Source organism: Sinohyriopsis cumingii, chromosome 8, assembly GCF_028554795.1.
Source record: "Sinohyriopsis cumingii isolate HCF-2022 chromosome 8, ASM2855479v2, whole genome shotgun sequence".
NCBI lineage: Eukaryota > Metazoa > Mollusca > Bivalvia > Unionida > Unionidae > Sinohyriopsis > Sinohyriopsis cumingii.
Genome location: NC_142968.1, coordinates 82,472,165 through 82,496,611, shown reverse-complemented (window position 1 = coordinate 82,496,611; position 24,447 = coordinate 82,472,165). Strand labels below are relative to the sequence as shown.

Sequence of the window (24,447 nt, the reverse complement as noted above, 5' to 3'; positions counted from 1 at the left end):
AGTGAGAGTATTTAACACATTGTCATCTGTAGTCACAGTGAATGTATTTAACATATTGTCATCTGTAGTCACAGTGAATGTATTTAACACACTGTCATCTGTAGCCACAGTGAATGTATTTAACACATTGTCATCATTGTCATCTGTAGTCACAGTGAATGTATTTAACATATTGTCATCTGTAGTCAAAGTGAATGTATTTAACACATTGTCATCTGTAGTCACAGTGAATGTATTTAACACATTGTCATCATTGTCATCTGTAGTCACAGTGAATGTATTTAACATATTGTCATCTGTAGTTACAGTGAATGTATTTAACACACTGTCATCTGTAGTCACAGTGAATGTATTTAACATATTGTCATCTGTAGTCACAGTGAATGTATTTAACACATCATCTGTAGTCACATTGAATGTAATTAGCATATTGTCATCATTGTCATCTGTAGTCACAGTGAATGTATTTAACATATTGTCGTCTGTAGTTACAGTGAATGTATTTAACACACTGTCATCTGTAGTCACAGCAACTGTATTTAACATATTGTCATCTGTAGTCACAGTGAATGTATTTAACACATCATCTGTAGTCACAGTGAATGTAATTAACATATTGTCATCTTCAGTCACAGTGATTGTATTTAACACTGTCATCTGTAGTCATAGTGAACGTATTTAACATATTGTCATATGTAGTCACAGTGAATGTATTTTAACACCTTGTATTCTGTAGTCACAGTGAATGTATTTAACATATTGTCGTCTGTAGTTACAGTGAATGTATTTAACACACTGTCATCTGTAGTCACAGCAACTGTATTTAACATAGTCATCTGTAGTCACAGTGAATGTATTTAGCACATCATCTGTAGTCACAGTGAATGTAATTAACATATTGTCATCTTTAATCACAGTGATTGTTTTTAACACTGTTATCTGTAGTCATAGTGAATGTATTTAACATATTGTCATCTGTAGTCACAGTAATTGTATTTAACACATTGTCATCTGTAGTCACAGTGAATGTATTTAACATATTGTCATCTGTAGCCATGGTGAATGTATTTAACATATTGTCGTCTGTAGTCATAGTGAATCATTTAACACAATGTCATCTGTAGTCACAGTGACTGTATTTAACGCGTTGTCATCTGTAGTCATAGTAACTGTATTTAACACAGACATCTGTAGTCACACTGAATGTATATAACATTCCGTCACCTGTAGTCACAGTGTATGCATTTAATATATTGTCATCTGTAGTCACAGTGACTGTATTTAACATACTGTCATCTGTAGTCACAGTAATTGTATTTAACACAGTCATCTGTAGTCACAGTGAATGTATTTAACACACCATCTGTAGTCACAGTGAATGTATTTAACATATTGTCATCTGTAGTCACAGTGAATGTATTTAACATATTGTCATCTGTAGTCAGTGAATGTATTTAACACACTGTAGTCACAGTGAATGTATTTAACATAATGTCATGTGTAGACACAGTGAATGTATTTAACATTGTCATCTGTAGTCACAGTGAATGTATTTAACATATTGTCATCTGTAGTCAGTGATTGTATTTAACACAGTTATCTCCAGTCACAGTGAATATATTTAGCCTATTGTCGACTGTAGTCACAGTGAATGTATTTAACATATTTTCATCTGTAGTCACAGTGAGTGTATTTAACATATAGTCACCTGTAGTCACAGTGAATATATTTAACATATTTTCATCTGTAGTCATAGTGAATGTATTTAACATGTTATCATCTGTAGTCACAGTGAATGTATTTAACATATTGTCATCTGTAGTCACAGCAAATGCATTTAACATATTGTCTCTGTAATCAAAATGAATGTATTTAACACACTGTCATATCTAGTCACAATGAATGCATTTAACATATTATCTCTGTAGTCACAATGAATGTATTTAACATATTGTCATCTGTAGTCACAATGAATGTTATTTAATGATGATTTTTATTTGCCAACTATTTTTATATTGTTAACCTGGCTATAATACACGCATTGTGTCATGTATGAATTGCTGGTGCTTTGAAGCAATTGGTTGTTATTTCTGTCTCTCTTATGTGTGATTAAGTTGGATCCAAATTTCAAGTTGATAATATGATGAAACCCTTAAAGACAATCAAACATGATTTGTAGAGACAGCTTCATGTCAATGAACATGATGACAATGTTTTTACTCAACATAAGCAATACACACTATGGATGTGTATGCTACATCAAAGAACCTTGTGAATTTGGGATACATTTGTTTCTTTTGCACATAAATTGCCTATGAAGGACAAAAAATACAAGTAAATAAGAACAGTACAAGGTTAGCTTCTTTCAGTGCATTAGCGAATAAGCATTCTATTTACTTGCTTCATAATAACATGAAGGGGTGAGAGGGTGGCAACAAATTCAACAATTCATTTCAAGTCTTGAAGTTTTTGGGACATATGATCTAGGTCAGTGGTTTCCATCCTTTCTGAGGATAAGGATCTCTTCTTAACTAAAAACAAATCTGTGGGCCAACACATGCTAACAGTTGTACTTTTAGGCTTCCTTGGAATAATCCCTTGGCCCAAGGGCTGGAACCAATGATCTTGGTAATAAACAGTGTTACCATAAGTTAGAGGGAAAGAAGAAAGAAAAAAATCATTTATTGGATCTTGTCCCAAAATGAACAGTAAATAAGGAAATACAAATATGCCTTCTAAATATTATTTGTCTACTTCAAGTATTTTTGCTTAATTTTGTTGATGAAGTTATTGCTAAAAAAAAGGGTGAAAAACCAAAAAAAAGTTCAAAAGTGAGTAAAAAGATGAAAAATAAGGTCACAGTTAGCAGAATCTAATCTGGACATGGGATGCATTCAATCTATCTAACATCCATTTGGTCTGGTTTGGGCCTAATAGGTTTGGAGATATTGTGCTTGCAGGAAAGTGTGACAGTGAAGGATGAACAGTGTAAAAATGTCTCCATTCTTGAGGAGAAGGACAAATAATAAGACAAAGTTTGAGCTTATAGTGGTCACCTTCTAATAAGGCCACCCATTTTGCAGCACAAAAGTGACCATACAAGATGGGTGGCCTTTACTGAGGGGGAGCACACAGAGATGAGTAATAATATTTTCTAAAGATACAAAGGCCCACTGAATTGTTTTAAATATTAAAAGTTTTCATTTGAAAATCACATACATATTAGGGAATCAATGTGACAAAAAACTTAAAATACCCTTTTAAGGTTATTTGAAGTAACTATGAATGATCAACTGCCGTGAAAATCATTAAAAAACTGTCAATAAAAACATGGTACAAACATTTGGCTGTAATTCTCATTCTCCATCCACTTTCCCTATGCTGCATAATGTATAACTGAAATCTTTATTAATTTTTCTGATGTAAAACTTTTCCTGCTGTGATCAAAGGACTCCACCTCTTTTCATTTAGTCAAATTCCTTTCACTTTTGGTTGAAAACTGAGGTCAGATGCCATTTTACACCTTATGTAATAACTTCTTGACAACTACACTGCTACCAAACTAATTTCCAGCTATTACACAAACTGACATGTTTACAAAGGAAGTGATGACATAACTGACTGGTTTTAATTGAAGTTGAGTACTTTATAGGTATGTTGGATTGAAGTGGAGTGCCTGATATGCATGTTGAATTTAAGTGTAGTACTTTATAGGTATGTTGGATTGAAGTGGAGTGCTTGATATGCATGCTGAATTGAAGTGTAGTACTTTATAGGTATGTTGGATTGAAGTGGAGTGCTTGATATGCATGTTGAATTGAAGTTGAGTACTTTATAGGTATGTTGGATTGAAGTGGAGTGCTTGATATGCATGTTGAATTGAAGTGTAGTACTTTATAGGCATGGTGGATTGAAGTGAAGTACCTTATAGGCATGTTGGATTGAAGTGGAATACTTTATAGCAAGTTGGATTGAAGCTGAGTAATTTATAAGTATGTTGGATTGAAGTTGAGTACTTTATAGGTATGGTGGATTGAAGTCGAGTACTTGACAGGTATATTGGATTTAAAGGTATGTTGGGTCGAAGTTGAGTACTTTACAGGTATGTTGGATTAAAGTTGAGTACTTTATGTTGGAACCAATCTCAATGTAGAAATAAACAAATATTTGTGAGATTTCTATCTGTAAACTGGTCTCTGTTTGTGAGAGGTAAATTTGAAATTTTTTGTACTAATATTTTGACTGTGATGAACAATGCACTGCTGTTACATTCTATTGGTGAGCTGGCATTACATACTATGGGAGGCAACTCATAAAATCTAACAGATGTCGCTAGGATAAAGCATTAAAATATCTATTCAATCCGCCAAGGTGTAGACAGGGTTATCATATCAGAACCTTGGCTAGCAAAGATGGTGTGCCCTTAAATCATACTTTTGAACACAACTTGTTGATACCTAGGGATTATAGCCATAAAAAAACTGACAGCTGCTGGTCAGAAGAGTCATTCAAATGAAGACCACAGCACACATCACGTCTACTGTCCAACAGTTTTATGTTCAAATTTTAAAGGTGTACAAACAGCAAATTTGGAGTAGGTATAGTCTTACACGGCTAGTCTGGTGTTTGATGCTTGTAATTTGGTTATGTCAGCTGTACTTAAACATCACAATAGTGCATGCTGTTTGAGTACAGCTTGTCTGGTGTTTAAAAAAGAAATAATCACCAAACATGATTTTGTTATCTGCAAACAACTACTGGAAGCTTTGAACCCATCGACTCAAACTCTTCCGTGGTACTCTAGTGGAAAACTGTATATTATCCTTTGATAACTCCAACAGATTTTTTTTTTAAATGACAGTTATCTTAGCTTACCCTTGCCTGGTTTATGCATCATACCCAGTGGCTTAGGAGACACAATAGGTGTAATACCGAACAGCGGGGAGTGAATTGGAGTAAAGAATTTAGTAGTGGTAGCCCTGCTGAAAAATGAATCCATGTCCTTCCATGTCAGCGCATTGTGGAGGGTCTCCAGTGGACGCAGGGATGGGACCATGCTAAAACCCTCGAAGGCTGAAAGCAGGAAAACAATGTTAGAGGCTAATAAGGGAAAACAGTTTTTGTTCAGTTAAATGGTCATTTTGATAACTGAAGAGTGGAAAATGAAATGAAAGGGACAAAGTAGTAGGACATAGCTTTCTGATCTGAATGATTATACAAAGTGGATAAACAGCATTTGGAGAACATGTTTCCGTTTGGATGGTGATAGCAAATCCATCATATGAGATGGTAAAGCATAGGAAAATTCCATACAAAGGTCAGAATCTGTGGTCATTAAAGAGTTTCTATTCTAAGGAAGGGATTTCCCTATCCAACACCAATACATATGACAGAGTATTTTTCTCTCATTTATAATCAACAATAAACTTAACATAAAAGTTTAGTTTACAACAAATTAAATGTAAAAAAGAAACTTTATAAACTGAATCATTTGCTTTTTCAATGGGCAAACTATATCATGCATGAATAGGAATGAGAACATACAAAACAACATATATTTTGCTATATCATGCAACATTCAGGATTTGCCACTTACAGCATGGCAAGGTATCTTAAATAATTTTGTTCATTCCATTCAGTTAAAACTTCAATCATGCTTTCAATAAATTCATTTAATCATAACACATTTATTTATTCTTTCATTTTAGAATTCTGTTACAATAAAAATTTTACAAACAAATGCTAAATAAAGGGTTTGCAATTGTTGCAACTGTTGGTCACTAGCTTGAATTGCTGAAATTAAATTGAAAAATTCTTTATTAAAAATACTAAAACAAAAGCCAACAAAAACCAAAGTCAAACAAATACTTGAGTAATGAACAGAAATATTCCAAATCTTGCGCTGAATTTTAGATAAACATCAACTACTATATTTAAAATAACATTTTCTTATTATTTTCCAATGATATGTACAGTCCATATACAATTCAATTCTTGTTCAACAAACTTTATTCATTAATACTTTCGTCTTGTATAAATGTAGTTTCATATTAATGTAATTAAAAATAAATTCCATCATTCCTGTATGACTTACATAAAAAAATATTCTTAACATAATTCATTAATCTGAAAATCAATGCTGCTGATAAGAAAAACTGCTTTAAAATCTTGACAAGTAAAATTGAAAGATTGCTTGTATTGTTAAAACAGTGGAATTGTTAAATTTGTGTCATTAGATTAATTTAGAATTTCATTTCTTTTAACATATGGAAACAAGAATGTACATGCAAGCAATTAAATTGGTAGTCATATGACATTACGAAACTACATGTACTAGCAACAATAATAGTGATCATTTTGGGCTTCAAATGAGGTTTCTTGCCAATTTAATTGAATGCTTGAACTTTCTTCCACTGTGGCTATAGATTCTTTATTTGTTCTGGAGACAGCATACTTTCATGGAGAATAATAGCATCAGGGTAAAAACATTAGCTCATACCGCTTGAGTTGACTACTTCACTTATTCATTTGAAATTCCAATAGTTTTACTGCATTGTCTCTTAAAAATTTTCTACAATTTTTTTCCTACATGCAATCAATAAAAACTATATTTTTTGTGCAGACTCTTTTGTTAAAAACATTCAATTGAAAACTGAATATTTACCTAAAGTTATCCGTACAACCAAAATAATAATAATTAAAGGAATGTGTGAAGGCAGCAAAAGTCAACATGTGTTACTGGCACATAAAAGATTAAGAAAATATCTTTTGCATCCATTATGACAGACAGCCTATAACACTTGTCTCATTTTGATTCAATTAAGGCCAACTATTCTGAGAAGTCATATTAACTCAGTTGGCAGTCTTTGACATGTATTCCAAGGGCTGCTGGTTCAATACTTGCACAGATTCAAGAGGATGGCATAAATGGCATGTCCTTGGCAATAATTTATTAAAAATGACATTAAACTCAACAAATCAAATCAACCCAGGATTCTTGCTTTTGAGCATACAAACTCAAAAGTACAATAAACTGAATTGACAGTAACTTGAATTAGAACAAATTGTACACTTTTCCTTACTTGCATCCACCTGCTAGCCTTAGCAAATTTTGATCATGTAGGTGTTTTATTTTTTTGCTCTTTCTTACCTTACACAGAAACTGCTGAGAATACACCAAGCCAGATTTCACCCAAAAAAAACACAAGACACCAAAACAGAAAAAAGAAAAACCGCATCTACACCTAAATGATTTTTGTTGTTGTTGTTGTGGGGTTTAACGCCATTTTTCAACACACGATAGGCTATACATGGCAGCCAGTATTAATGGTGGAGGAAGAACCCGGGAAAACCCCGGAAAGAACCACCGACCCACGAGAAGCTACTGGCAAGCTTTCTCACATACCCACATTGGCTGAATCTTAGACTCGAACCGCCGCAGACAGAGGTGAGATGGCAGTGATCCATAACGAAGAGCGCTTTAGACCATTCGGCCACTCGGGGCCCCACACCTAAATGAGGAAGATTCATATAGTAAATGTTAAGTCAGTAGCAGTTAATTGACACAGAGGTGATAAAAGACAAAGGTAGTGAAGAATAAACCGTTACCAATCCATCGATTACTTAAATGGCTGACAATACCCAAGGTGACTTTGTGTTTGCTTTTCCTTTGAGCTCCACTGTTGGGAGTGTCTATTAGTAAAGACAGGAAGTAGAACAACCCTATTTATTTCAAGTTCATTAAATCAGGATTGCATCTTGGATCAACACAAGTTGTTACACTTGGTTCCCTTGAATGAAAATGCTTAAGCCATTAAAGATTATTAGCTAGTTTGTGATCAATGGCAATACTACTTTCTAAAGTCAGATTTCATCTCATACATAAAATGCAAAACATGGTTATTTTGGAATGGTAATGCTAACATTGTGGAAGTGTAGCTCATTATTTAAGACAAATTTCAATATGCAGTAGTGATTCAGGATGGACTAGCCATCTGTGAAGAGAGAAAACCCTGCGAAATTAATTTTCAGGACTCTTATTTGAAGGACTTTGTAAACCTCAGCAGCATGGGGGAACATTTTATACTCTCCACATACTGTAACCATCATACTGACCCAATATATTCTGGATCAATGTATACAAAATTCATTGACATAGCAACATTTCCCTGCATCAACAAAAGATGCAGAAAGAGCATTGTCATTGCTCAGAAAAATTCAACAAGACCTTCAGGAAAGTCTGAACAATGTTGATGTGTGATGTGATTTGGATTTTTAATGTAGCTTTAACAATTTTTCTAGTCATATCGTTATGATGTCTGCAATGTGGCAGTTTATAGCGATGTCTAGCACTGGGGTATCATGCCACAAACATCTAACATGATGTCCCACCCAGCACATTATCCTGACACCAGGTCGACCAATCCTAACACTAACCTATTAATGCTGAGCGCCAAGTGAGGCAGCTGTTAGTACCATTTTTGTAAGTCTTTGGTATGACTCAGCCACGGATCAAACCCACGATCTCCTGCATCCGAGGCAGATGCTCTAACCACTAGGCCACTGGAGCGGTTCTGAACAACAGTACCATCCAGTCTCTAATGAACAACAGTACCATCCAATCTCCACTGACTGCTAAGATGAACTGTAATGCCACATCACCTTCAAACCCTCCAATGAGAGCAGCAAAGTCAGCAACTAAATGTTTTATTTAATGACTCTTTGATATTGAGTATACTAGTATATGCACATGTGTGAACATGTTGACGACATATGACACTGAATATAAAAGCTATTTTATTTTGTCTGGACATTAATGCAGAATGCATAAATAAACACCATAAATATGTACATATATACTACAAAAATGATTTATACATCTGAACATAGGATTTGCTTCTGGCAGGATTCTTCTATAGGCTCAAAAGTGTTTGGAAAGTTGGGTTTAGATTTTACATTGGTAACTAATGTTTTTCAAGTGTGGTTCATTTTAATGATTACTCTGTAGCACATATTGAACTCTGAACCAAAAACACTGCAGAAAAAAATCAACATGAGTCCCTCAAAGAGAATGAGATTCAACTGGCTGAAAACAATTTCCAAGAATTCAAGACATTTTCTTCCTTTCAACTGTCGAATATTGAAACCATCTCTGATATTTCTTAGTGATAACAAGATTATAAATTAGCTGCTGTTGTACACTGCTGTGGATGTCAGCTTGGCACCATTTTCATTTTGGACAAAGAAGACATCATTAGAAGTCTTTTGAGGAAAACCCCATGTCATAATGAGCTTCCATTCTGGGATGTAGAGACAACAGTTATATGGCAGTAGTCATGGTAATCATATTGCATGAATGAATGGCACCCTTTTCATTCAGGACCAACTTGTATTATAAGAAGTCTATTGGTGAAAACCCATGTTGATATAGCCATCCATTTGAAGAGAAGTAGAGATGTTTGTGTGTGTGCGATTTGGATATTTTAAAGTAGCTTTAACAATTTTCTGGTCGTATCCCGATGATACCCGTATTGTGGTAGTTTATTATGTCTAGCACTGGGGCTAAAAGAGACAATAATTTCAAGAGTCAACCACTTCAAATAAAGTCATTATTATTATCATTATTATTATCATTATTATTATTATTATTATTATCATTATTATCATTATTATTATTATTATTGGTACCATCTTAATTTAGCACCAATGATGTAAATTATCAGAGGTCTTTAAGTGAAAACTCCATGTTGCTACCACTATCAATTCAGAAGAATCAGCTAACATGATTTTGAAGATATGACCAAAACAACTATATTAAAAGGTCTAATTCTCAACTATTTTGTTTTGGACCAACTACATATAAGAAGAATTTCAGAGAAGACCCATCTCTGATATGACTATGCAGTTAGGAGATGTAGTAATTACAAGATTTTAAAGTTGGTCACCAAGTCACTTTGGTGGCCATACAAGATGTCCGATTGGCACCAATTTAATTCCTGGGGCAATCAAACATCAGAAAAGGTCTTTTAGTGAAAACTATGGTGCTAAGGTCATCTGTTATTACTCCAATAACAAGGTTTTAAAGATGGCCATGATGCTAGCCATACTGGAGGTCAGCATGGCACACATTTTCACTAAGGACCAAATCAGAGATGATAAGAACTCTTTTGGTGATGTATTTTATGATGGCCATCATTGTGACTATGTTGGTGGTCTTTCTGTGAAACTCTGTGTTGATATTACCATTAGTTCAGAATAAATAACAATTAGAAAATTTTCAAAATGGCCACAGTGGTTGCTATAGCTGATGCTAGATCAGCACCATTTGTGACCAGCTAGACATCATAACAGGTCTTTCTGAGAAAATCCTATGTTGATATGATCATCTATTTAGAAGAGGAGACAAGATTTTCAAGATGGCCACCATGGCAACCAAATTGGATGTTCAAGTGACTTTGGTTTCATTTGAAACAAATAGACTCTGAAATGAATGTGCATTTAAAGTTTCATTATAATCCTCATCAAGGTTAGGAATAAAAGTGATTCCTTAACATAAATTGTGTTTATGGACAGACCACAGGCCATCAAACAACATGTCTGGTCTATAAAGATGTAAAAAATTTAAAAGACATATTACATATTACCTGTACTAAACAAACTCATGTTGTTGTCATCTCTTTTTCAGCAAAACAATTATTAGAAATTAAGAAGCAACAGATTCATTCCAATATGATTACAGTTCTTAATGTCATAAAACCCTAGCACTGGAATGGTTGCAGTTTCTATCTTATTTCTGTTACTACTCTGTGTCAATGAATGGTCTATTTCTATTTATTATTTTACGTGACTGCTGGCATTGAACAGGTAACATTACATTGCTGATTTTCTAGAAACCATATAAATTGTGTATAAACATTAATGGATATGTAGATACGTACGGATGGGGTTAAAAAACACATGGTGACAATTAAAATACAAGTTCAAAAATGTTAACATTAGGTACAAAAGTACAAAAATATGAGAAGTTAAAGATGTGTATATAGTGAAGCTGCTTGAAATAATAATGTTGTTAAAGGTCAAAAGTGTATATCATTCAAGCAATGAAAACAAGTTCTGTAGACCTTAGTAGGGAGAGTTGATAGGCATGTTTTTAACATGAAATTAAACTGATCAAGCTTACAGAGATGATTTCAAAATTATCTAATGCACCCTAATAAAAAAGTAGAATGAAGTAATGTATATTAATCTAGTTTCAAACAAGACTAATTAAGCAAGGCATAATTTGCAAGATCTTGATAATTCATAGCTGGTTTCTTTTTTCTTCTACATTTTGCGATCTGTCATTTACAATTACATACCTCACCTCTATGAAGCTTTTTCCTGTCAATGTAAATACATTAACTATCATGTAAAAAATAAATTAAGACTAAAGTGATTTTGACAATGAGCTCTTGGACCCATTGAAAAAGAATAATAGACAAAACAATGAAAAAGAATATTTTTTTCTCTGATTAATATATAGTAGAGGTATTATAACAAGTTAATACAAACCTAAGATTAATTTTTTTTTTTTTGAAACATTGTTTCTAAATGTTGCTCTAGAAGTTATAAACAGTCAGATTAAAAAAGTCACAGCATTTCAACAAAATAGAGTGCAGTGTGACCAGTACCATATATACTTTGTTATAAAACAAGTCCAATTGCAAACTGCACAGACCTAGATCTGCTGTTGCATAATGTGCCAGCAGAGCTGGGTCTGTACATTTTGGAGTAATCAGTAGAACGAAAAACATACTGTGATTATGCTACATACAATTGCAGATCAGGACCTCTGGTGTTTGCAGTTCAACTTGACTTATATGTAAGTATAGATGGTATTAAAAGAATAGTTCATAAATCTATAATAACTGTATTAGCCACTACAGCTGGTAGCTCACACGAAATGCATCAATCCACAGATTAACTCATTAACCTCTAGAGGTTTTTGTCGTTTTCGCCTGAAATGCGAGTAAGAAACATTTTGGGGGATATTGCTGAAAACATCCTAGTACATCGACTTCCAAGAGGTTTCCCATTAGTCTAATGCCTAGTTGTGTTAGAAACAGCATTTCTCATTGATGTTTCTGCTCATACATGAGCAGAAAGGTAAAAGTTCTTTTCTTTTTTTTTTTTTTGCTTAATGGACCCATCATTTTCATATAGAGAGCATTCTTTATTCCAAATGCCCACCGTCTCCTACTTTTTGGAAAAGTTCACCTGTCTGTGTGCAGTTCAGACTGGTATACCATAGAGCTGAGGCCAAAAAGTCTAAAATCTGAACACAGAATTGTATTCTGACGATGGGCGCATTTTGGGTGAAGAAAAAAAAATGGGTCCAAAAAATTAGATTTTTCCCTCTGTATTTTTAGTGCTACTAGAATGTCCAGATTATCTGATATCATTGTGGAGGTACATCTGTCTACCTTTCTATAATACCACCCACTTTAGTGTATCATACATGACCTCCACGCTACAGAGCTCGGCAATAGGCTACTACCTACTACCATGTAAACGCAGCACCAGGGGTTAATGAGTTAAGGACATGTTTGTCTATACTTGTAGTAATGACAGTCATAACTGAAGGTTGACTGGCATAACTGATAAAAACTGTCTAAAAATGTATTCATTGCAGGGTGTCTGTTCAAAATTTTGTACGAGGAAATCATTGAAATTCTGTATTTTTTGTAATGGCAACCAATTTGTATGACAGATATTCTCTTCACAAATTTGGTTAAAACTTGTCAACTGATTTCTGTAGGTTGTTGATGAACTGATGATAAATGGCCATGGTCAGGTGAGCTAACAACTCAGATCAATTGACTATATATTCATAAAAATCAACTTTCACAGTCTCCTGAATCAATTTTTAACAAATTCTTTTGAACACCTTCTTCATAATGATACTACCATATTCTGCACATTAAATGTTGGTCACCATGTTTAATAGTCTTTAATGTAGACATGACATTGGTGTGCAGAAACCAATTTTCTTCTTCCAGTCACAGTAAGCTTGACTTTTAACCTTTTAAATCACAAAATCGAATATTTTTCCTTAACTCAAGAAAAACCCATTAACAATGATCAGTGATGTAGAACTAAAGTCATTGTGCAGAACTATTTTCTTTCAGTTAGTGACCTTGCCTGTTGACCTTTTGACCCCAAAAATGAACAATTATTTTTCTCTTACCACTAGTGCAAGCCATCCACAAACATTGGTGGATGTACATGTATGTGAGTAGAACTAATTTTACTATGCAGAAACTATTTTTCATCTTTCAGTGATCTTGACCTTTGAACAATTGACCCCGAAACTGGAAGAGTTCTTCCTTATTCCGAATACAAGCCATCCACAAAGTTTGGATACTGTAGACAGTAGCTAACAGGAAGTTACTGTATAGAAATTAAACTGGTAAAAGATGGGGAAAACTGGATGGATTACATCAGCATATAATATGGTAGGTGTACAGAAATGTCAAAGAATCTGGACATAGTTGAGTTAATTTTGTTTAAAGTTTAAAAGGTTATCTAATATGCTTTTTAATTCCAATACTTTTGTCAATACTTTTGTGCTAATTCAAATGAATAGCTGGAATGCTACCCAATATCATACCAGTCATTGGTTCAACTGAGCAGAGTATACATTTTGTTCATGGAATCTTCTGTATGCTGACCTGTCAATACTACTATAAAGCTTCAGTGTTTACTGATTTATGTAAAATTGGAGAAAATAGTATTATCTGAACATTAGTATTTTATGGCACAGCAAAAATTTGAATGTTATTTTGTGCTGAAGCAAGCAGAGTAAAGTGCCATGCCCAAGGAAACACTACAGTAGGTGTTCTGGGCAGATCTGAAAAAAGGCAACTGTCCTAAATGAAAGCAAGCGTTAAACATTTCACAGGAATGATTACTGTACCTCCAGGAGATAGGGTGTGTTCACTCTCTCCAGATGTAAAAGCACAAGCTAAATAAATAAATATGCAAATGCTGGGTCAATTATCAATGAATTACAGCATATATTTGGTATGAATAGTTTCTATAACCGACTGTTAGGATAAATTTGCGTATGCAGCAATCCTGAGACAAGCCTATCCTATGCAAGGCAAGAAATGACAACAGTCAAGTAATTTGAAACTCACAGATGCGTAACCTTTTGCAGGAGTCCCAAACTTAGTAAGTAAGACTTCCTTATGCACCCTCTGATCAATTTTTTTACACTGGATATATATAGTATACATGGATACATATTACTATTTACACATCTCCCTCAATACCTCACGCACAACGGGGTCCTCAAATGTATATCACGCTATATGTGAGGCATGATTTCCTGAGGGACCTCCAAAAATTTAAGAAAAGTATCGCTTTGACATTGAGAAAACCGTTCTACTCACATATTTGTAAATTTGACATTTCATAGTGTTGAATGAAATTTCCAGGTCCTATCTACCGTTTTCGATAATAAAATGAGCAATACATCAAAGTTTCCATTACCAATTTTGATCACGATTTTCTTCAAGTTTAATAAATAGCAATAATTTTTTAATTTTTTTTCTGGTTTGAAAAATGGGATACATGCCCAACCATGTGTTTTAAGCAGGTTCACAAATTATCAGGGCATGAGTTATCAAGGGAGTGGTGTACATGTTTACATGAAAACCTTATGGCTGGTGTCTTTTGTGTTGGTTTTGAGGTTTCAAAAATCTAAAATGGTCATAATGCCCTTTAGGCTGGGGTGGAATGCATGCATAGAATATGTTTTCGGACCAGTCTCAAAGTGCTTCCTTACAAACCATTAAATATTTTGTGTGCATAATATATTCTTTCTAACCCTGGATTAAATATTCAGTTTAATTATTTTGCTTGAACATTACCAGTATAATTAGATATATGTTTATTAAGCTCACCTGCACATAATGCAGACCAGAAAGTGTGTGTGATTTGGATTTTTTAACGTACCTTTAACAATTTTTCAGTCATATCGATACGATGTCTGCAGTGTGGCAGTTTATAGTGATGCCTAACACTGGGGCATCATGTTGCAGACATGTAGCATGATGTCCCACCCAGACACATTATCCTGACACCAGGCCAACCAGTCCTAATACTAATCTCTTATTGCTGAGTGCCAAACAAGGCAGCTGTTAGTACCATTTTTGTAAGTCTTTGGTATGACTTGGCCAGGCATCAAACCCACAACCTCCCACATCCGAGGCAGATACTCTAATCACAAGGCCATTAGAGCAGTCCAGACCAGAAAGTAATACAGTATAACCTGTCTTAAAAGACCATCCCTTCTGCCAGAAAATAATTGTCTCTCAAGACAGGTGGTCTGTCATGACAGGTAATAATGCTATACAACCTATAAATATGTACAAGGAGAACCTGGTCTCTCAAGACAGGTGGTTTTTCATAGTGGTCTCCCAAGACAGGTTTTACTGTAATCCCCAAAATTCATAAAGTTTAGAAACATGAAAGATATTGTTAAGATTGCATGAGAATCTAATTATGTCATCTACATATGTATACAAACAAGCATCAAGTGGTTTTAGAAACAACAACCTCTCAATGCTTGTTTACAAAAATTGTTTTCACGATTAATCAAGCCGGTTTTTTTTTTTGTGGGGGGGTAAAAGTAGGAAGAGTTAAAGCATGTATAAAAAGAAGAAACTGCTGTAATGGCATCAAAATCTAATGAGATCATCTAAATACAAATACAAACACATCTACTTAATTTCATTTGGCATATCTCAAGTTGTTTTTGCCTCATTGTGCTAATAAAAATTGGGTCAAAACAGTTATGGTTAAAATATAAACAATATATTCTAATAAAACCTGAGCACCATTATTTGTTAATAGGCAAATCTTTATCAACTCCCTTTTGATGGGCCCTATGGTCATTATAAGTCTCAGAAAAGACTGATCCAATCCCTTTGGACAGGCCTTATGGTCATTTAAGTCTCCGAAAAGACTGATCCAAACCCTTGGGAAGGGCCCTATGGTCATTATAAGTCTGTCTCCCTAAGGACTGAACCAATCCCTTGGGAAGGGCCCTATGGTCATTATAAGTCTCCATAAAGAATTAACCACTCCCTTGGCAAGGGCACTATGGTCATCATTTGTCTCCATAAGGACTGAACCAGTCCTGATGAGCCTCAAATTAAACAGCATTACTTCACCTGCCCAGTGGGTCCCTATTCAATTTGAATATCTGAATCAAAACAACAACTTAAGTTTTCATCCAAAGATTTCAAAAACACCTTATTATCTGAGTACTGGAGAAGAAGAAAGCAAAAATCCAGCAACTTAAATTGACTGGAATAAAAAAGAAATACTACCTGTTAAATATAAAAAATAATAAATGGTGTGCATCTGACTAAAGACATCATGGAATATGCAACCTGGTGTAAGACTCCTTTCATGAGTATAACTTTGCAATTAGTAAAGAGAATATTTTGTGTAAAAGTTTGGTGATTTGTATCTAAACAAATGTAAGGCATTGGAGGCAACAAATAAGACTGGTATGGATGGGGACACTAATACCCACCCAAGGACTGGAAAATAAAACTAAATAAAACTTAATTGTGCCTTGGATGTGTGTTGGGGTGGGGTTTGCACAAATGGCAAGGATAATGAAACTGTAACCAAAAATGTTGAGAACTCTCTAGACAGTTTTATTCCACACTATGAAAAACACTTGGACTGAGCGTAAACACACCAAAAAATAAATAAAATGTCCAATTCATACTTACAGACCTGAACCAAAAGAAATTTTTCATAGAGCTTAAACCTCCAACCATTAAAGATGGTAACATTTGAAAAAAAGATGATTACTATTGGATATGAACTCGGTCATAGTGTCTAGAATCTTCCAGAAAGTCACTCTATGGGAGGATGAATTCTCCTCAAATGGAGAAGGGTAATTTCCTTCCTAGAAAGGATAGCTACTCTAAAGTAACAGATTTTGTATTGCACATATTAAAAACAAGATTTTCAAGAAGGTAACCATTACAGCCCCATTGGATCTCTGTAATTGACCATTTTCATTTAGGATCAGTCTTTTGGTTATAACCTCATGATTGTCTAATTAGGAGTAGTAGTGGTAACAAGCCTGTCAAAAAGACCACCTTGGTGGCCATATTGAATATCAGATTGGCACCACTTTCATTTACAACCAACAAAACATAACAGGAAGTGTTTTAATGAAAACCCTGTGTTGATTTGACCATCCATTCAGGAGAATAAGTGACAATACCATTTTCAAGATGGCAGTTGTAGTAGCCCTATCTGATTTCTGATGTGTACCAATTTCATTTAGGATCAATTAGACCCTGGAATAAATGGATGTTTAAAGTTTCATGGCAATTCCTCTGTGTAGTTTATCAGTGATAACAAACTTGTGGTAATGGACACAGAGATGTTGGATGATGGACACTGGACAACAGGCCATCAGATCAACTCTTCTACTCCATGATCAGTTGATCTTAGAGACCTCTCTTGAGATTGCAATGTATGCCTTTAACCTGTAGCCTGTTAAACAGTAAACAGGCAGTTTAGACAGTTGATTGTCACAAAGATTATTATAAAATAAATGTGGTAGGAGACAAACAAATACCATTCCACATATTACTTAACTGACTGACAATGGATTAAGTGATTCTGTGTTTGATAGTCCTTTCTGCATGTTGTGAGATGGGTCATTAGGCTAATTTGTATGGTAAAGTATGCAAGTGCAGCAGCCCACTACACTTTTGTTACTGCGAAAGAAAATATTTAAGCCATCTTTATTAAAGATTACTAGCAAGTTCATAATCAGCAGCAGTTTTTTAAAGTTTGATTTTACTCCATATATAAAATGCAAAATATGATTAATTCAATAGGAGCAGTGTGACAGTGGGAGTGGGATTCTATTTTAAAAGCCAAATGTTGAGATGAATCTGTGATTCAGGAATGGATGAGTGATCTATGAAGTGAACCAAGACCTGCACAACTAAATTTCAGATTTCCTGGTTGATGGAGTTTGATTTTGTGAAGCACAACTGCAAAAGGGAGAGTTTATTCTTTGTATGTACTTGAAACACCATAACAACATTGCTTATTCTGAAAAAATCATTTTCAATATCAGAAAAACTCAAAAAGATCTTCAGAAAAGCTTGAACAACAGTACCATCCAGTCTCTAGTGAATGCCAAGATGAAAACCAAAGAAAAAATAATGATAATAATAATAATAATGATAATAATAATAATGATGATGATGATGATGATGACTTTATATAAAGCAACACAATTAGCTGTAGAACTAACCTACCTTGAGGCCCTCAAGATAAATAACATATTTGCATGTGTATACAGTCACACATACAGATACATATTTATGCATATCAAACAATATATTCACTTTCTTTTGTCTCTCTCCCACAAACAGACACTTATTCATACATATGAAACCACTTTTTTAATATAATCCAATAAGCAATTAGTGCCAAGAGAGGGGAAGTAGATATAATGATGCCCAAAGGCATTCATGAATACAAACAGTTGTTTTCATTCTCATTATATCACATGCTTCATTACTCATCTACAACTATATCAAGATACATCCATACTCATACATTTTAGCTCTCTCTCTCCCCGCATACATACATACATACATGCACATACACACATATACATGCATACATGCAAGTGTTCATGCACACACACGTTTTACATTTATTTAAACTACATCTCTGAAGCCACTGGATATCATGAGTTTGGAAGAAGGAAATAGAGTGGACATTTCCACTCTCTTCTGGAATACTATTCCAGAGCACAGTAAAGTTCCTGAGTATTGGAAACTTTTCTGGAATAATTTCTTATTTGTTTGGGGAAATTTATGATAGGGTTGACATGGATCTCATGTGGAGAGTGTTACCAAACTGCCTATATCAGAATACTGACTGTAAATAGACAGAAACACTGTTATTGGATATTTTGTGTTATAACTTAGCTTTATTCAGATGGATTCTGTCCTTCATAGGTATTATTTCAACCTTATCAACCAAGGTTTCACTGATGTTTTTATGGGCTAATCTTAGCATGAATGATCTGTCATGAAGACATGCTAGCTTTGCTGTGTTTTCATGATCTGAATTACCCCATACAGCAGAAATCTAAATAGGGTCATATGTAACAGTTATAACATAGTTTCCAGTGCCTTTCTACCTTGATCCAGCGCTTGAAGCCATTTATCAATTAGGGAGGTCATGACAGTCTCACATAAATGATTCTATGTAAAGCCTGATTGGTTAGGGTGTAACAGCAAGTGTTTGGTTAAATACGACATAAACAAGTCAAGTTTTTTTTCTTCCCTATCAGTTTTTACAAATTTGGTAATATTGAAATTGGTCATTAATTATCTGCACCTATCTTACAACCCGATTTGTGAATATCATTACTTTTTGCAGTTTTACATAACCTGGGAACAGACGAGGTTGCATTATTAAACTGACTATGAATGTCATACATTATGAAACAGATGAGACAACTGTTTTGTAGAAGTCTAGGACCAACTGTATCAAGACATGTAGCTTTCTTAGTATCAAATCCATGAAGACATTTTTGAGCTATTTTTTGACACTTGTGGGTTAGAGAAACATTGTTTCAAGGCATTTTCTGGTGTAGTACTCTTTTAGTCATCAAAGTTGTTTTCTATCAATGGCTCCTTTAATTTTGTGGTAATGTTGATGCAAAAGGCATTGAAAACATTTATATCTTATATTGCCTGTCCGATCAACACCATTTACATCTAGGACCAACTAAACACCATAAGAGGTCTTTTAGAGAAAAAACCATGCTGATATGAACATCCATTCAAATGGAGTAACAGTAAGAAAATTGTTCATTGTGGTCTCTTTGTGGTAGACATGATGGATGTTAGATTGGCACCATTTTTCAGGTAAGACAAGCTGGACTTCATTTGGTGAAAACTCCGGGTCAATAAAACTTTCTGTTCAGGAGGAGCTGTGATAACAAGATTTTCAATATGGATGCTGTTGTGGCCGTATATGATATTAGATTAGCACCATTTGTACTTGGGACCAACTAGACATAATAATAAGTCTTTAAGTGAAAAGTCCACATTGATATGACCATCCTTGTAGGAGGAGTACTGATAACAAGATTTAAAAAGTGGCCACTGTGGAAGCCATATTGGGTACCAGAACAGCAGCATTTTCATGTAGGACCAACAAGGCATCATATTAAGTTTTTAAGTGAAAACCACGTGTTGATATTTATCATTCATTCAGGGGAAGTAGTGGTAACATGATTATATATTCTGGTCACTGTCAGAGCCATATTAGACAAAAGACAACCACCATTTTCATTTATGACAAACTGGACATCATTAAAAGCCTTTTCATGGAAACCCATCATTAATATGACTTTCTGTTCAGGAGGAGTTGCAATAACAAGATTACCAAGATGGCTGCTGTTGTGGTCATACTGGATGTCAGTTGTTGTTGTTGTTGTTGTTGGGTTTAACACCATTTTTCAGCACACGATAGGCTATGCATGGCGGCCAGTATTAATGGTAGAGGAAGAACCCTGGAAAACCCCGGGAAGAACCACCGACCCACGAGAAGCTACTGGCAAGCTTTCTCACATACCCACAATGGCCGAATCCAAGACTCGAATCCACACAGACAGAGGTGAGATGGCAGTGATCCGTAACAGAGAGCGCTTCAGACCACTTGGCCACCCATATTGGATGTCAGATTGGATCCATTTTTATTCAGGACCAATTAGACATCACAATAAGTCTTTCTGTGAAAACCCTATGTTAATATCACCATCCATGTAGGAAAGGCAAGTGCCTCTGTGGCATGGACTGGAAAAGTGATTTTTAAAGCCAAATCCTATGATGCAGAAGTAGTGATAGCAAACATTTTCAAGATGACTGCAGTAGTGGCCATATTGGATGACAGATCACCACCATTTTCACTTATGACAAACTAGACATCATAATAAATTTGTTAGTAGAAACTTCAAGCTAATATGACCATATATTCAGGTGTAGTAATGATAAGATTTTCAAGATGTCCATGCAGCACCATTTTCATTGACATACTAGATCATGTAATGTGTGTGTGTGTGATTTAACTGCAATATGGACAGTAGTTTAAAGACCATCTTGTAAACTTTTCTGAACTATGACTGGCAGAGCTAAAAATCTGTCTTAGTCATTAAAATATATTAACAAGAAATATATATGGTATGCCAACTATGCCAACAGTAGCTGTATGGCTAGCTGATCACACACTAACTCAAAAAACAAACTGTTGCTGTACAGCTGATCACAATAACAAGAAGGGAACACTTTTAGGCATTAAAGAAAAATGGCAAACAAGATGTTCTTATGTGGTCTTTCTATTTATTCACATTAAAAAAATTTTGATATTCACTTTTATGTGCTCAAATATATGTGGTTAAAATGAATAAATCAGTTTTATCTTTTTTTTGTGATGTATAATAAGGTCTGATGGATACAAATATCCCACAATTTACAAAAGGAAAATCTTGTACATAATATACATCGCCCCAGTAACCTTAAGCCTTATGCTGACTGAGGTGCTTTATGTAATTTAAATAATCTTATTGATAGATGTAGGAAACTAAGCAGTCATTTAAAACAGGAAAATTTATTTCACTCCTTGCCTGCATAAAGTTGTAGACTGATTCAATCACATATCAATGATGTAGACATATTGATAAATACTAAAACTAAACCAGAACCATTCAAGCATGAAATATAAGTGTAAGTGACCAGCTTTTGTGAAATGGATGTTTTTACTTGCAGAAATTTACTTTCAGATTATCAGGTCTTACTTTGGATGCTCACAACTTAATATGATGATTGTTTCAAGCATATTATAAGCGATCAGGTCACCTCAAATCCAATTAAGCACTGAAAAAAGGGATTTACACATATTATTTAGGCAATTATCGGGGGAATATGAGTGAGTTTGAAAGCAAGAGAGAGAGAGAGAGAGCAGAGTATTGAACAATTTAAAACAACCATTAAGGGGTTTTCAGTTATGAAGATTTATAAAATATGTTTGAACAGAAACCTCCATTATATCTGATGTTTTGAAGATTAATCTGGTAAGGAGCAAAATTTTAATCTACACTGTTAAGTAACGACGACTTTATTAAATTTAAAAAAATGGTTCCCTGGAATACTGAGTCTCACTTGTGGTATGTGGTGCAATGATATATCCACCCTTTAAACTTTAAGAAAGAATTTTAACACCAATGCTTCCACTACTGTTGCTGCCAAAACTGTGATACTTGTGTCTTACCAAGCTACTTAAATCAGATAACTGCATGAGGTCTCTACAATACATTCCCTTCAAAGGTTGTTCCAATAGATCAGCTGTACATGCATCTGGGAAAGGGAACAGCTCAAACATGAAACAAGGGAAAGCAGTGGAAAAGAAAACATACCATCTCTTCTCAAATTGTTGAGGAGATCTGGGGAACTACATGAGCCCAACAGAAGGTTTGTTTGGACTGAACTCAAATCTATACCACGGAAAAAAATAAACACAGAATAATATACAAACTAAATAATTAAATGCAGACATAATCATGCGGGACTAGTATTTGCGTTGAAGGAAAACCAGTAATATCATCAATGTAAAGATCCAGACATAATAAAATAATTCCGTTTACACTATGTCTGGATAATGTACGATATATACTTGCTTGTAGGATCCAAATGCAAACTGTTCAGACCCACATTGGCAGTCATCTAAATAATGCACCAGCGGAACTGAGTCTATGCAGTTTGCTAGAAGTAATCAGTAGGACAAACATACACCCTGATCTGCCAATGTATTATGTGATGGCAGATAAGTGTCTATGTTGTCTGCAGGTGAACTTGATTTGTACATGATTATATATGGTATATGCCAATGAAAATTGTCTTTCTTTCCTCAATATATTGTTAATTAATATATCTGCTGTATGAAAGTATTAAATTGATGTCAACATGACATGATATTTCTATGGCATATGTGACCAAGGCATCTGTTCCATCAAGAAAACAAGTTACAGAAAGGATTCTGTTGATATGGTTATGTTGATAGGGAGACATATTTACAAACTGAGTGAAATGCCAGTAGAACACCAAAAACAATGATCTGACACCATTTGTACATAGTCATCTTAACGTATTGCAACCATTAACTAATCTTGTTGATACAACAAATGTCATCCTTATCAAAAAGAAATAACTCATCATAATGATGACAGCTCAGTATTTCCATACTATTGTCAAAATTGTTATTGATGATCCCAGCAATTTCAGCACTGTTCCAAAAGTAGACTAGTTTCATTATATTCTTATCTGCCAATAAAGAAAACTGGTCATTGAGACTGGTTCAGGAATTTAAACATGGAACAGATTTATTCTTGATGATACCCTGGGTCAGAAGACCAAAATGACAAATCTCAAAATGACCATGCACAAAAAAAAACAAATTGACCATGCACAAAAAGACCAAATTGACTATGCACAAAAAAGACCAAACTGACTGCATAAAATTACCAAAATGACTATGCACAAAAGACCAAACTGACTATACACAAAAAGACCAAACTGACTGTACAAAATGACCAAATTGACTGCACAAAATGACAAAAATGACTATACACAAAATGACGATGCACAAAAAGACCAAATTGACTATGCACAAAAGACCAAACTGACTGCACAAAATGACCAAAATAACTACCCTGAAAAAAAAAAATAACTATGTTGAAAAAGACTGAAATTGTTATACTGAAGAAGACCAAAATGACTATGCCCAAAAAGAATAAAAATAACTACACTGAAAATGAGGAAATATCTTCCATCAAAAAAACTGAGATGGCAAAAACCAGTGAAACTTGTATCAATAATGTTGACCAGTTCATTTAGGAAACTACAATCATGAGTTATGCAGCATGTCAGTGGTTTTTATGACTGCACATTGACATCATCTTAAATTAATCCATGCAATATTTTAAGTTTCACTGTCTGATGGTTATCTATTCTGTTGACCTACAGAAAAAAAATTCCTTAGCTTATGTTCCAACAAGAATTTTTTATTTTTCATTGGCATTAAGGAACATATACACTTGATGTCATGAAGTTTACTGCATTATCAGAAATTAATTAAAAAGCTGAACATATAAATTGTGTCCAGAAAAATGAAGGGACCAAATATTTACATTAATGATGGCGGCAACAATATAATGCTCAATCCACGCACGTACAGTAAAATCTTCAATGTTGAAACATTCAAGGCACCCAAGCAAATCAGTTCACTAGTTGCATAAATGGAAGTTCAACAGTATTTAATATCATTACACTGTATAAAGAT

At 34.4% G+C, this 24,447-nt stretch overlaps 1 protein-coding gene across 14 annotated transcripts in view; it reads right to left on the bottom strand.

Moving 5' to 3' along the window:
- The window catches only part of LOC149794001 (inositol hexakisphosphate and diphosphoinositol-pentakisphosphate kinase 2-like), a 234,543-nt gene that overhangs the window by 9,915 nt on the left and 200,181 nt on the right, over positions 1 to 24,447 (bottom strand). For 7 of the 14 annotated variants that reach the window (XR_016422917.1, XM_089967926.1, XM_089967928.1 and 4 more), the window contains 3 exons: positions 22,526 to 22,603; positions 13,955 to 14,002; positions 4,876 to 5,073 (listed from right to left, as the gene is read on the bottom strand). Coding sequence is in view for 13 of the 14 variants with exons in the window: in XM_089967926.1 (XP_089824052.1) it covers positions 4,876 to 5,073; positions 13,955 to 14,002; positions 22,526 to 22,603 (324 nt within the window). In the remaining variant the exon portion in view is untranslated. The remainder of the gene's footprint in view (positions 1 to 4,875; positions 5,074 to 13,954; positions 14,003 to 22,525; positions 22,604 to 24,447) is intronic. The other 7 variants (XM_089967931.1, XM_089967936.1, XM_089967937.1 and 4 more) reach the window with 3 other exon arrangements.